This window comes from Gymnoscopelus braueri (genome assembly GCF_963280865.1).
Source record: "Gymnoscopelus braueri genome assembly, chromosome: 8".
Lineage (NCBI taxonomy): Eukaryota > Metazoa > Chordata > Actinopteri > Myctophiformes > Myctophidae > Gymnoscopelus > Gymnoscopelus braueri.
Genome location: NC_137609.1, coordinates 17,990,545 through 18,004,674, shown reverse-complemented (window position 1 = coordinate 18,004,674; position 14,130 = coordinate 17,990,545). Strand labels below are relative to the sequence as shown.

The window sequence follows — 14,130 nt, the reverse complement described above, 5'->3', positions numbered from 1 at the left end:
CACAATCTCTGGCTTAACCTCTGGGCTATGGAAATATCTCACAGGGTCATCCTTTGACCAAGATAATTATTATTACAATAGTACTTGCTTTACATAATGTATTCGTCATCTTTTATATGCACAATTCTATCTTGTTTTTATCTAGTTCGTTTTTTATTGTGTGTTGTATTATTACACTGTACTTTCAGAGTGTCATTGTAAAAGAGAGCTTGCTGTAAATTGGCCTCTCCCTTGTTAAATAAAGGCTTCTATCTATATGTCTATCTAAGGAAACTCCCATAGGAGCTGGGCCATTGTTTCTGATCGTTCACTAAAGACTAAAGATGGTGGGTTGGGTTTCACAAACTACTTATATGAGATGGTCTGTGTGCCATCCCCAATACAATGGAATTGTTCACAAATCAAGGAGGGCATGCCCAGCTGCACTGACCTGAATTCTATCCAATCCGAAGAAGATTGCTTACCTATAAAAGCCTATACATCACAGGAATCAGAAAGAAAGGAGACAGGTAACTGAAGGAAAAGGAGTCTTCAATGGCAGTCAAGGTGAGTGTTTTCTAATGATAATCTTAAATCAAAACAGCTTAACATGCTCCAACTTATTTTTCTGTAACTTATTTTACCTGTTGTTTATTTAGATTTCTTCCAGACATCTGGCTGCATGATCGAGCATGTGTGGCAGGAGCATTTAAAAAGTTGTTATTTTTCTGTTATAGATCTCCACAACCCTGAAGGCAAAAATGTATCATCTGAGCCTTTTCTTCTTGGCGTTCATGGTTGCGCAGAGCTCTCAGTTAAATATAAGTGATTGTGGAAGTGGGAATAGACGTCCAGGTATTCACATTTAACATCAGTTTTGATTGATTGCTTTTGAAGAGTAAAATCTGGCTGAACTTGATATTCATTACTGAGTTGAGTTGAAAATAAATTGCTGATTTTATCCTCAGCTTTGAAGGCTCATCTCTGTCAGAATTTTTACTTTTATACCAAATGATCACAACTCATGGTACAATTTATGTGGAACTTTATTGTGTACTTTTAAGACTGGCATTTTATATTTCAGGCAGTTTGCTCTTGTTTTTTTTAATGCTTAAATGAATCCTAGCACATTGTAAAAGTACCTTTGTAGGCAATACCCATACGGTAGTCATCATATTGGAGTGATTAGTTGTGAGTGAATAGGATTATCAATGACGATGGAAAACAAACTTGACTGATCTTATATTTCCCTGTTGAAGCATACGACGACATCTCAGTGGAATGTGGCACTGCCTCGATTAGCCTGGCCATCATTTATTGCCCTGTGATGTTCTCTGGCTACAACGTGTCCCAGCTCCTCCTCAACCATGTGAGTAATAACCCAAGCTGCGCAGGAACCCTGGACGAAAGTGTCTCACCCCCGGTTGTTAGGTTCCACTTCTCCCTCAACGAGACTACATCTTGTGCCAGCAAATTCCTTGTGAGTAGAGCATGAATACGTTGGATGGGGAAAATCCATCTTTTAGGATTCCACAAAATAATAATTTCTTTATCTTGACATGGGTCTTGATGTTTTTCTCAGACCACCAGTGCAGTCGGCCAAGGGGTATTCTCTGAATTCTCCAACATCCAGACGGTTAACATCAGTGGTGCAGTGTACTCCTATGATATATCCCCAGGGTCAGCAGTAGTCACCTATAAAGCCGAACTCAAATACTTCTACTCCTGTGCTTACCCTCTGGAGTATCTTATCAACAACACCCAGGTGGATGTGTAAGTTCCTTACTTGGAATTCTGTTTTGTGTCACTTCAAAGAATGACTTTGTGAGATGGTTTTGTACGAGGGTACCAAAGAGTGTTATTACATGGGACATCTGATAGATACTGACATGCTGATGATAAAACAGTTAATGGTTTTTACACATTTTGAATGTGGTCACACCACATTAAAAAAAGTCTACAACTTAATTACCTCAAAAACCGTTAACATGAAACTACGTACAAAAACTTTTTTTTTTGTGAGCTGATATACAATATACGATTTACAAATTATAAAGTAGGTACTGATCATAATGTCAACAACAGTGAGCAAATAGTATCCCTCTTCTTTTTGAAATATACTTTCAAAGCGTTTGACTCCTTCAATAATGTGTTACTGAGTGTAAACCAGTGTCAGACTCAACCATGTCTCAACCATTAATCATTACTTTCTCCCCGTCATCAATCTTTGTCTGAAATAGGTCAGGATCCACCATTGCAGTGACGGACAAAAATGGAAGTTTCATTAGCACATTGAGCATGGAGCTTTTCACTGTAAGTCATATGAAAAATGTATTTCTGTTGCTCTCTCTCTCTCTCTCTCTCTTACAATCTCTCTGTCTCACACACACACACACGCGCACATGCACGCACGCACGCACGCACGCACGCACGCGCACACACACACACACACACACACACACACACACACACACACACACACACACACACACACACACACACACACACACACACACACACACTTTATTGTCACATTGTCTAGAGAAGAGAAGTGGGTGAAATTATTTTTAGTTCAAGCTTCATCGTTTGTAGTTTTCCAGGAAAGAGGAAGAAGAATAGATATAGAAACAAGAGCAAGGAAAAACAGCATAATTACAGGTCAGATAGTCAGTCTACTTCCTAGTAGAGTGAAGAAAAACAATTATATACTGTATATGTACAGGTGGTCTATATTCATGAGAAAGGCAATGGTATAAGTTTGAGGCAGTTGTAAAGCAATAATAGGTGTGCACAGGATAATGTACGTGATTTAGCGATGCACATTATAAAAAGCAGCATATAAGTAACAGGTATGTGCCTGGGGGTATAGCAGCAGATACAGATGTGTATACACTGTATAAGGTGCAGCAACATGTAGAACATAAGCCAAATAGTATTACATGTGGATAGTCTTACATGCAGGTGGAACATAAGGAAAGTAGTCCCACATAAGGAAAATAGTCTGCATAAGAATGTAATCCAACTTAAACTTAAAATCAGTTAAACTTAAAGTAAGTAATGTAATCCAGTGCGGCAGGCCAGATCGGCGAAAGGTGGCGTTCAGGGCAGGCCTTGTTCAACAGTCTAATGGTAGCCATGTGGAAACTGCTCAGAAACTGCTCAGAAATGTTTGCCCGTCGCAGCATGACACACACACACACACACACACACACACACACACACACACACACACACACACACACACACACACACACACACACACACACACACACACACACACACACACACACACACACACACACACACACACCACACACACACACACACACACACACACACACACACACACACACACACACACACACACACACACACACACACACACACACACTTGTATACACTTTGCTGCATAGAACTGCATTTCATTTAAGCCAATGTTAATTCAACGTCAACCACTCACTCAGTCAAACGGAAATCCTCCCTGGCCAAGGAAAATATTAGGGTTCTGGACTTAGAGACAGGGCTTCTCTGCTACATTTCCCTTTGTTTGACCTCCCCTCTCGCGAAACCTGGTCCAGGTCACATCACCAAACAAGGACTGGTCAAGGACAATATCAGACTTCTGGGCTACAGGCAGGGCTATTATTCTACATCAGTGGTTCTCAAAGTGGGGTCCAGGGACACTCAGGGTTCCTTCAGGTCAGAGCTACAAATGGACCCTTACAGGTCTGTAAACTCTGAGAGGACCCTTACACGTCTGTGAACTCCATTTGGTTTCATTTGCGCACTCAAAGTTATGGGGGTCCTTGAAATTACGCAGTTTGAGAACCACTGTTCTACATGTGCAGTACAGTATCAATGTTGAAATAGGGGAGGTAGCTTGATGGAATACAATGTAATAATGTGTTCACAGGACGTCAACTACACCACCCCGTTGATCATGCCATCAAATGGAGTAGAGCTGAGGACCCGCATCTATGTCCAGGTCCAGGCAACCAACTTGACTGAGCAGTAAGAATATCCATTTGTCTTCAATCACTGACTGAGTTTGATTGATTGAATACTTTATTAGTCAGAAATGTAAACAGCACAAGGTACAGTCAGTCATTAAGGCTAAAATCATAACACACATGTTTCCATTGTGGTCCTATGTATTCAATTCATCAACATAGCATAACAAATAACACAATAATACATGTCATCAACAATTACAAAACACTATTATGTAGAAAAGGAGAAAAGGGAAAAACGTCATCAGTGAATGACACCTCCTCTCTATGGGAAATTACATTTACCTCCCCTTGTGGTCTCCGGAGTCCTGATAGATAGTTTTTCAGGCTAGTTTAGAAAGACCATTGATTTGCATTTTTCAATGGATGCTGTCAGGGGCATTCCACATTTTGGTGGCAGAGTTGTAGTTTTTGTAAAATATGTGACAGTGTGGCAGGCCTTAATTTCATACATCAGAAACAAACTCAACACACACTAGTCCTTTAGTCATTGAGTGAGTGAAGTTTCTGCCATTGCCAGTCTTGACTCTGACCATTCTACCCCATCAGGTATCACGTTCTCCTGGACAGATGCTACGCCTCAATATCCATGGACCCCACCTCTCTGACTGTCTTTGACCTGTTTGTCTCGTAAGTCCAGTTGTGGAAAAAGTACTCAAATTCTTTACTTAAGTAAAAGTACCAAAACTGCAATATAGAAATACTCTGTAACAAGTAAAAGTCTAGTATTCAAAATTTACTTGAGTAAAAGTACAAAAGTATTGGCATCAAAATGTACTTAAAGTACCAAAAGTAAAAGTACCAAAATATTTGAAAATAGCAGATCTACAAGCTCACAACGCGTCGCATCGCGACGCGTTGTGAGCTTGTAGATCGGCTATTTTCAAATAGCCAAGGTATAAAATAGGGCTAAAGTGGTTCATGTATGTTTCATAATATCATAATTTATATCTGAAAAGTAACTAGTAACTAAAGTTTTAAAATAATTGTAGTGGCGTAAAAGCACAACATTTGCCTCTGAGATGTAGTGGAGTAGAAGTAAAAGTATTGACAATTGGAAATACTCAAGTAAAGCACAAATACCTCAAAATTGTACTTAAGTACAGTACTTAAGTAAATGTACTTAGTTACTTTAAACCACTGCGTAAGTCCACAAGTCTCATTCTGAATCAACAGCTCAAGTTCAACCTCACCGTTTGTTTGTTTGTTTGTTTGTTTGTTTGTTTGTTTGTTTGTTTGTTTGTCTGTTTGTTTGTTTATTTATTTGTTTTTCTTTCTTTCTTTCAACTGGACAGGTGCCAGATGGACAGGAATACAGAAATGCATGATAACGGGGGGAGCCACCAAGGACGCTTCTCCTTCCAAGCCTTCCGTTTCACTGAACAGGCGAATGAGACGGTGTCCACCTACTATCTGCACTGTATCACCAGGCTGTGCGAGAAGAGCACCTGCAGTGCAATGGTGATTACTATACAATATATAAACACTATAATTAAATTGATATAATAATCCTACAACTCTCAAATGTATTATGTAGCCCATCACCTATTTAACACTGACATTAAGTGTAAACTGCTGTTAGATCATCTCAAACTCTTGTTCCTTCGAACTATAGAGGTGTCCATCAGAAAGCAGGAGAAAAAGAGATTTAGCTTCGAGTGTTGAGGAAGAAGGATTGACAGAATCTGCCACCCTCTCTTCACCACCTATTGTCACCAGTACTGAGAATCGTAAGTGTGATCTTTCTCTTTCCACAACATACTGATTACCATTGCCTCTTAGACAAAATGACCTAATGGCAGAATGTAGTAAGACTTTTCCCTCATTCATAGGTTATGAATGGTCATATTCAGAGCAAATATTGATCTATTTGTTTATTTTATTTTTCAGCTTATCCATCTCAACAAGGTACTTTATTCTTTTTCAATTCTAAGCAGTCAATTGTCCAAATCTGAACCATTGTTTATTATTATTTAAAACATTTGACACAAAATATGTACAGTTAATAATGTACAGTTTGTAGGATGACAGTTAAATGATGTATGTGGAACCTCCACCTTTTTAATTGATTTCCGGATCCAAGGGCATAATAGACATGAGGGATGCATATCATGATAAATAATCTAAAGAGATCTAACACACCTGCTTGTCCTGTCAGCAGCTACACACTCCAGTGACGTTGCTTCATCTAAAGGACTGAAGGCAGCTGTTGGTGTCCTCGCTGTGGCTGGCGTTGTGGGCATAGGCATGGCAGCTTTCTTCTATAGGAAACTCAGACGCCATTAAAGGCCAGATGCACCTAGACACCACTTTGCTGAGCTCAGTACAATTTTGCCATCGCTGAATTTTTCCACATGTTACGAATGTGGTCTTGTGGCATAGAAGTCCTGTGGTTGTAGATCTGCTAGTCCTTATGGGCCAATGTTGCATTTTAAATGCACCATTGGAAATGTACGCAAAGAAATGCTTGTTTTAGTAAATGCAATATGCAATAGCCTATGTAGTATTAATGCACTTGCGCTTTGGCCTTTAAAAAGCACATAAGGGAAAAAGGTGTGTAGACAAGGTTACTAGAATAATTTAGACCCTCAACGTTTTAACACTGGGGAAAGATGCACAAAAGTGCAATTAAGATGGGTACATATACTGTGTTTTCTATTTTAAATTAAATGTTCTGCAACTGTATTGATTGTTATATGTTTACTGTATTAATGTAATGTCTGTCCCGCTTTATGTGAAACAAAGTATGGCTTATGGCTCAAAAATAATTTCAGGGGAATCTGACAATAAAAGTGTGCTCTATCTAAAATGGCAATGCTAAAATGTTCCTTTTGTTTTTATAATAAAGCCATTCTAAAATTATCATCCTGAAGCAATATTTTCTGTTGCGGAAATGTAGAAAACAAACAAGAAAGCTGAGGGATACTGATTTTGCCATGTGAACACATACTGGCTTTGCTACAGTACATAGAACATTTTGAGCCACTGTTAAGTCAAGTATTGATTTAATTATGTATTAGTTTTCTTCTACTATTAAATTATTGATTATCTGATTATCAGTATGAAATGTGTTGTCCTTTCTAGTAGAATATTCACCCCATATTAATGTTGATCTTTATTTCTAAAATGTTTTGAATATACATAATTGGTTATAATAAATTACACAAAGAGAATACAGGGGAATAGCAGTAGTTGGTATGTGCACAAAAGAGACAAGAAATATATTTTTTCTGCCACATTTTCATAGGAGGTCAACAACAAGTCAAATTCAAGTCTGATATTATTAAATCCGCCTAGTGATATATGTATGTTAAACAGCGTTTGTGCTCGCGCTTCACTATTTTCTCTCCAAATGTTGATCAAACATCCAAAAAATGTTTCATGAAAGGAGGATATCAGCTACCCTTGACTAAATATGTGATACTGACCTAGAATACACCTGTATTTAGTCACTAGCATGGTATTACAAACTCTTCTTCTATTTTTCTGAGGCCTCATTAAATGCCAACCATTTTATTGAAACATGTACAGAAGATGCATATAGTCTTACAGTACATCAGGAAACACAAAGGGCTTCCAATGTTAGTGACACCAGAGCATATAATTGTCTGTACAGCCTTTTCTTTAAAGTGACCTTTTCAATAGCTGTCAAACTATGCAAGTAGAAAAAAGAAAAGAAAACACAAACAATGTGTAAAGCCTAAAATAGGCCTCAATTTTTGTCTTCAGAGATCAAATATCACTTTGTTTTGAGTCTACAATGGCTGACTAAACAAAGGAGTGAGAGTCTGTACAAAGGTGTCCCTGCTCCATGGAGAATAACAAAAGTAGATGCTTTATGGAATAATAATAGAACTATGATCCTTCAGATTACCGTACCTCCCCTTTCTATAGAAAACGGCATCTGTTGCTGGGATAGCCACACATTTCTTCACGTGTGTGGTGCCCACGTGAAGAAATTAGCCTTTTGTCAAACGTCATGGAACTAAGACACAGCTGCCTATTCTAAGCCCTCTCCCCACTTGGTGTGCACTGCTATTTTGTTGTATTACTTATTCTCACCTCTCTCTTTAAGATATACATAGTGTCCCACATGAAGCCCACAACCTCCCCTTAGACGTCATCCCTTCACGTCTCGTTGAAAGAGACCTTTGATTTTAACTGGCCCTAGTGTTCTATCGATTCTCAACCCTTGTCCACCATACCAGGCACCATACCAACAGTACGTTTTAAATATACATTGGTTCACACTCGCCTCAGAAACAACAACCTTGACTCTCAGGGTGTAATTTTTCTGGAAAATCTTAAAACAAAGTTGCCTTCTCTCAACTCTCATCCTTGATCCTTCCAAACCAAAAATTATATCCCCAAAACATTGCAGTCTGGTTTTCGAGCTCTCCAATAGTACAGATTCTGCCCTCCTAAAGGTGACAAATGACCTGCTGCTTACTGTTGATTTGTGCCGTCTTAATCCTATTGGACCGCAGTGCTACTTCCAACACTGCCGACTAATCTAAAGTCTTGACCATAGGGTTTGCATCCAGGGTACAGTCATCAAATCTTTTTGTTGTGTCTCTCAATTTTATTAAACTTTTTTTGGTACAGCACAAAACCTGTTGTTTTATGTGTTTTATACATACAATCTACTGGGGGAATATCCACTATGCACAACAGTCTCAGTATGACGAATGTATTGTGAATGCAGAAGGAATAACTGAAGGAGTAGCATCCCTACATTTTATTTTAAAAAGTGCTGACACAGTTACAGTAATTAAGGAGGTAACCTACAAAAGAGATGATGAGTAACATTTCCTGTGTGACATGAAGGATTTCCACAGTCGGTGGAAGTGTGGTATAGTGAATTTCTGTAGTCACTCTGATCTGCTTTGTGCTGGCACTCAGCAAGTGCTTTGAGAGCCTAGTTAAAGGACTCACTAAAGAGCGCATATCGAGCCAACAGGAGCACGGAAGATACCATTGGCCATGTCCTCTACACAGCCCTTTCCCACCTGGAGGGTAGGGACACTTATGTGAGGATGCTGTTTGTGGACTACAGCTCCGTGTTTAACACCATAGTGCCCTCCAGGCTCCATGGCAAGCTCCGGGACCTGGGCCTGAATACATCTTTGTGCGACTGGATCCTGGACTTCCTGACAGACCGCCCCCAGACGGTGAGAGTGGCTGGTCGTACTTCCTCCACACTGAGTCTCAGCATGGGGGCACCACAGGGCTGTGTCCTGTACTCCCTATACACCTACGACTACGTGGCGACACAGACATCAAACCATGTCGTGAAGTTTGCTGACGACACAGCAGGGGTGGGACTGATCTCTGGCGTCGACGAGTTGGCCTACAGGGAGGAGGTGGCCACATTGGAGTATGGACAATTACCTCTCCCTGAACGTCAGTAAAACCAAGGAGATTGTTGTGGATTACAGGAAGCAGAAGGCTGAGCTCCCACCCGTTATCATCAATGGTTGAGCGGGTGGATACCTTTAAATACGTGGGGGTGAATATTGAGAAGGACCTGCCATGGCTGCCATGTCACTGAAGTCGTCAAAAAGGCCAACAGCGCTGTCATGATTTATGACATTTATCTGCTTGACCCAGTACAGTGGTGAATCACTCATCCATGTAAGCCTATTGATATCCGTGATACGATGACCATCAGCTACTTTATCAGAGAGACTGACTGACGTCTGTGCACAATGATACGAGATGCATGTTCTATTCCTATCCATTCGGTTCTTGTCCCAGTGCTGTCCACTGTCCATTACTGTACATACTGTATTCTCTATGTGTGTATTAAACTTCAGAACTTGTAATGTGATACTGCCTGGTGTCATCTTGTTCTCCGCTCAACGGAAACATCACTCACCACCCTTAGTTTGATGGAGACTCGTAGGGGACCACATGGTTGGTCAACCAAAATCACAACAAGCCTGAAGAAACTCGGCCTGAGACCCCACACCATCAGGGACTTCTACAGAGGCACAATAGAGAGCCTCCTGACAAGCAGCTTCACATCCTGGTACGGCAGTTGTAAGGACGAGACCGTCAGGCGCTGCAGGGTCGTTCGCACTGCAGAGAACATCACCGGGTGTGAGCTGCCTTGTCTGGAGGACCTCTACACCCAGCGGTGCCTCATCAAATCCCTGAGGATCATTAAAGACCCCACCCACCCCAACAAAAGACTGTTCTCCCCTCTAAAGTCCAAAAGGGTGAAGGGATACAAGATCCCCTAAGCACACTAGCAGGCTCAGGAACATTTTTTTCCCCACAGGCCATCAGACTGTTAAATAACAGTAAAGAGTGACTACTTTGCACTTTCATTGACTGATATTCTTGCCCTGTTTTTATGGTGTTTTACTGTAGGTTGTTTTATCATGTTTTTATTGTATTGGAGCTTCCGAGCATAGCCTACTGTACCTAACCAGTGCATCTAAGTGACAATAAAGTGAATCTGAACTCTGAATTTGAATCACTTCATCTTGATCTTGATGTCAACTGAAGTTCTTTATCAGGGAAATAAAAGGAAAACTGGGCACATGTGGCTAATGTGACCTCTTGAAGTGGACATCTATCTATCTATCTATCTATCTATCTATCTATCTATCTATCTATCTATCTATCTATCTATCTATCTATCTATCTATCTATCTATCTATCTATCCATCTATCCATCTATCTATCTATCGTAATTGCGCAGATAGCCTACCTATAATTGAGATAGCCTACCTGCAATACCAACGTGTGTGTGTGTGTGCGTGTGTGCGTGTGTGTGTGTGTGTGTGTGTGTGTGTGTGTGTGTGTGTGTGTGTGTGTGTGTGTGTGTGTGTGTGTGTGTGTGTGTGTGTGTGTGTGTGTGTGTGTTTGTGCGTGTGTGCATGTGTGAATGCAAGAGAAAGACTTACAGAGAAAAGATCCATGGTCAATGTGCTAATGAAACTTCCATTTTTGTCCTTTACAGCAATGGAGGAAGCTGACCTATTTGAAACAAACATTTATGACAGGGAGAAGGTAAATGGTTGAGACATGATCGAGGCTGACACTGGTTTACAGAAACTTATCACTCAGTTACCACACATTATTGAAGGACTAAAATGCAAGTAATTCCCATTAGTAGAGTAGATTTCAAAATACAGAGGGATCACCTACTACCATACAAGCTCACTGTTGTTGAAATAGGCTCTGTGCATAACTGTTGGGACACTCTTGGGAGTATTTTAGTGTTTGTGTGTGTGTCAGGGGCGCAGCTATGGGAGCTATGGGTGGGCCTGGGTGGCCCCCGGCCCACCCACATAGAAAGCTGGCCCACCAGCTTATACAATTAATTTTTTGATAATACATCTGTAAAACCAGGCAAAAATAATAACATAACCCTAACCCTAAAACCGAAATAAACAGAAAACCGAAAGAAAAGTAACAAAATCCTGTGTGTGTGTGTGTGTGTGTGTGTGTGTGTGTGTGTGTGTGTGTGTGTGTGTGTGTGTGTGTGTGTGTGTGTGTGTGTGTGTGTGTGTGTGTGTGTGTGTGTGTGTGTGTGTGTGTGTAACTCTGTTGGATGTAGATTTTAATGTATTATAAATTCTACAATCAAATTTTCCTGAGGTCCTGAGGTCGTGCTGAGCTGGGTCTACTTTATCATATCACTGCACCTTTATTCTCTTTGCATAGAGAGTGACAAAATTGCAAAGGGAATATTAGATTACAAGGACAGTCCCTGGTAGATTGAATCCATTTGAATCCCTCTGTGGAAATGAATAGATTGTAACAGCAACCCTCCATTATCTCTTCAAAAGGATTGAACACTATTGTACCACAAACCGTAACAAAAAAGTATAGTAAAAACAAAAACAAAAAATATCTGGTGACTGGCAAATTCACTATAGCTTATCTGATGTCACATATCTCTTATCTCAATCCAGGAAGTCCCACTGAGATACAAATCTCTTGCCAGGGAGAGGCTAACATGCAATCAACTTCAAGAGGCTGTTTCAATATAAAATAATACAAATATTCTCATGAATTAATTTAAAATATTCAAAATAGAAACACACACAACCAACAGCGAAATAGTTAAAACATGCTCAGACAAAGGCAGGAACTTTTAAGACTTTTCTTTTAAAATCATTGAGATGAGAGAGCTGATCAATGAGAGAGTTTTCTCTTTTTATAGTTTTTACAGCGTAGCCGTACAGTAATTGTGATTGTTATGTTGTTTTTGCACAGTATTTTGCAGACCTCACAAACCTGCATGTCGCTGCTTGGACCTGTATGATCATCGGGCAGCAAAAAGATAGTAACATTTCTGGCACAAAACAAAATTGTATTATACTTGGTTTGTTCCATTAGGGCGCGCTCCCACCGCAATTTTATTTTACCTCTGGGGCGGAATCTGCCAATGCTTTTTCAATGCAAATGCGTGGATTCTCCAGAAAAATGCGCAAGACCATGAATCCACGCATTTGCATTGACAAAGCATTGGCAGATTCCGCCCCAGAGGTAAAATAAAAGTGCGGTGGGACCGTGCCCTAGTTTAGAATTTCTTACCAATCACATATGTTCACATTGCAGTGATTTCAACTAGTTCCAACATCTTGGAGGTGCAGATCTTTTTTGCAGGAAAAAACAAAAAAGCAAAAACATCTTTGGCAAGGGAATGCATTTGTTTGTTTTTTCCGCACTCATGTCATTTTGTTTTTATAACCTCACCGAACTTTGTTTCCACAATCCGTAGTCTATTTATCTGTCATGATTGTTCCTGCCTATTTTAAATCTGCTCTGCTCATTCATCTTCTCAAAAAAATCTAGATCCCTCCTCTCTGAGCATATAAAGGCCCAGCTCATCTTATCTGACTGCAAGCAACCTTTTTGAAAAACTTCAGTCAGGCTTACAGCATGGATACTCCCGAAAGGTTTTCAAATGACCTTTTGTTATCCGCCGATTCAATAAACTGCTCTAAACTTGTCCTTCTGGATTTGACTGCCCCTTTTGACACCATGCATAGATCATGCAGTCCTCATCAACCGACTGGATAAATGTTTGTGCATCTTCGGTATTGCCCTCGAGTACTTTGAAACCTACTTAAGTGGTGGATGGATACTTTTCCGTCAGCATATAGGCGAGTTGATATCATCCCCAGCCCGGTGTCCCCCAAGGCTTGATTTTGGGCCTCCTCACCTGTCTTAGTGTCTTACCCAAAAGTCTCTCCAAGCCTCCATCGTCTTCAGTTATACAGATTCAAAATAATTTTACCACCTTTCTCCAATCGCATCCCTACAATGGCTGCCAATCTCTTTAGACTTTATTTTAAAAGTTTACTCATCACCTTCAAGGCCAGGTCTGGTTTAGCTCTGACCTACATGTCTGAACTAATCTCCCCCTATAAGAGTAAAACACGTTCCTAGCCTGAGATCCTTGGGCAAAGCACTGCTGGTCATTCCAAAGTCCAGGGTTCTTTTAAAGGTGACCATGGCTTTTCCTTGCCTAAGGAAATTAGCCTCACTGAGTCAGTGCCTTGATGTTTTTGTTTGTCTACAGCTGTTGTCTACATGTGTATTTTATTTCTTGTGTAAAACACTTTGTAACTCTGCTTTCACTTTGCCCCGAAGCTCGTTCCAGGACCAGGAACAATGAGAAACCCCTTTTAGAGGAGGGGTTACCCACCCTCATGCAATATGACACCACATGAACATGTCAACATCACCAACCTCAGAACAGGACATTCTGGAGAGAGGCCTTACATTCATCCTGACACCTGGCCTGCTCGACCGGGGGGAGCTACGTGAGGACATTCACACATACCACAGGAGACTTAAATACTCATCTACTTCAAGTATCACACAGTGACAGGCTACCCTAGGGAACCTCTTACCAACCAGTCCCATTGGGAGCTGATGCCAAATTGACATCTAACAGACAGCCCATACTTGCCCCTAGTGCAGAGGCATTCAACTAGATTAGGCAGGGGGCCACAATTGTAAAATTACTTGAAGTCGGGGGCCACAGAACAAAAAGTTCATGGTTTAACCGGAAACCATTAAGAAATGTGTAACTGGTTGGTTAAACGTTTAATTTATTATATTATTATTTTATTTATTTTATGGTGCAAAGGTACTTCCCTCCTAAAGTGACGCC

General features: G+C 40.5%; 1 protein-coding gene across 1 annotated transcript; it reads left to right on the top strand.

Moving 5' to 3' along the window:
* Positions 1-741: 741 nt before the first annotated feature.
* Positions 742-6,275, top strand: LOC308090709 (zona pellucida-like domain-containing protein 1; the record flags this gene model as incomplete). The annotated part of the gene is made up of 10 exons (XM_080435974.1): positions 742-834; positions 1,239-1,459; positions 1,562-1,752; positions 2,220-2,292; positions 3,893-3,990; positions 4,539-4,619; positions 5,285-5,450; positions 5,605-5,719; positions 5,880-5,897; positions 6,151-6,275. Exons 1-10 carry the CDS (start codon positions 774-776, stop codon positions 6,273-6,275), a joined length of 1,149 nt encoding a protein of 382 aa, XP_080292100.1. The 5' UTR covers positions 742-773.
* Between the last annotated feature and the right edge of the window lie 7,855 nt (positions 6,276-14,130).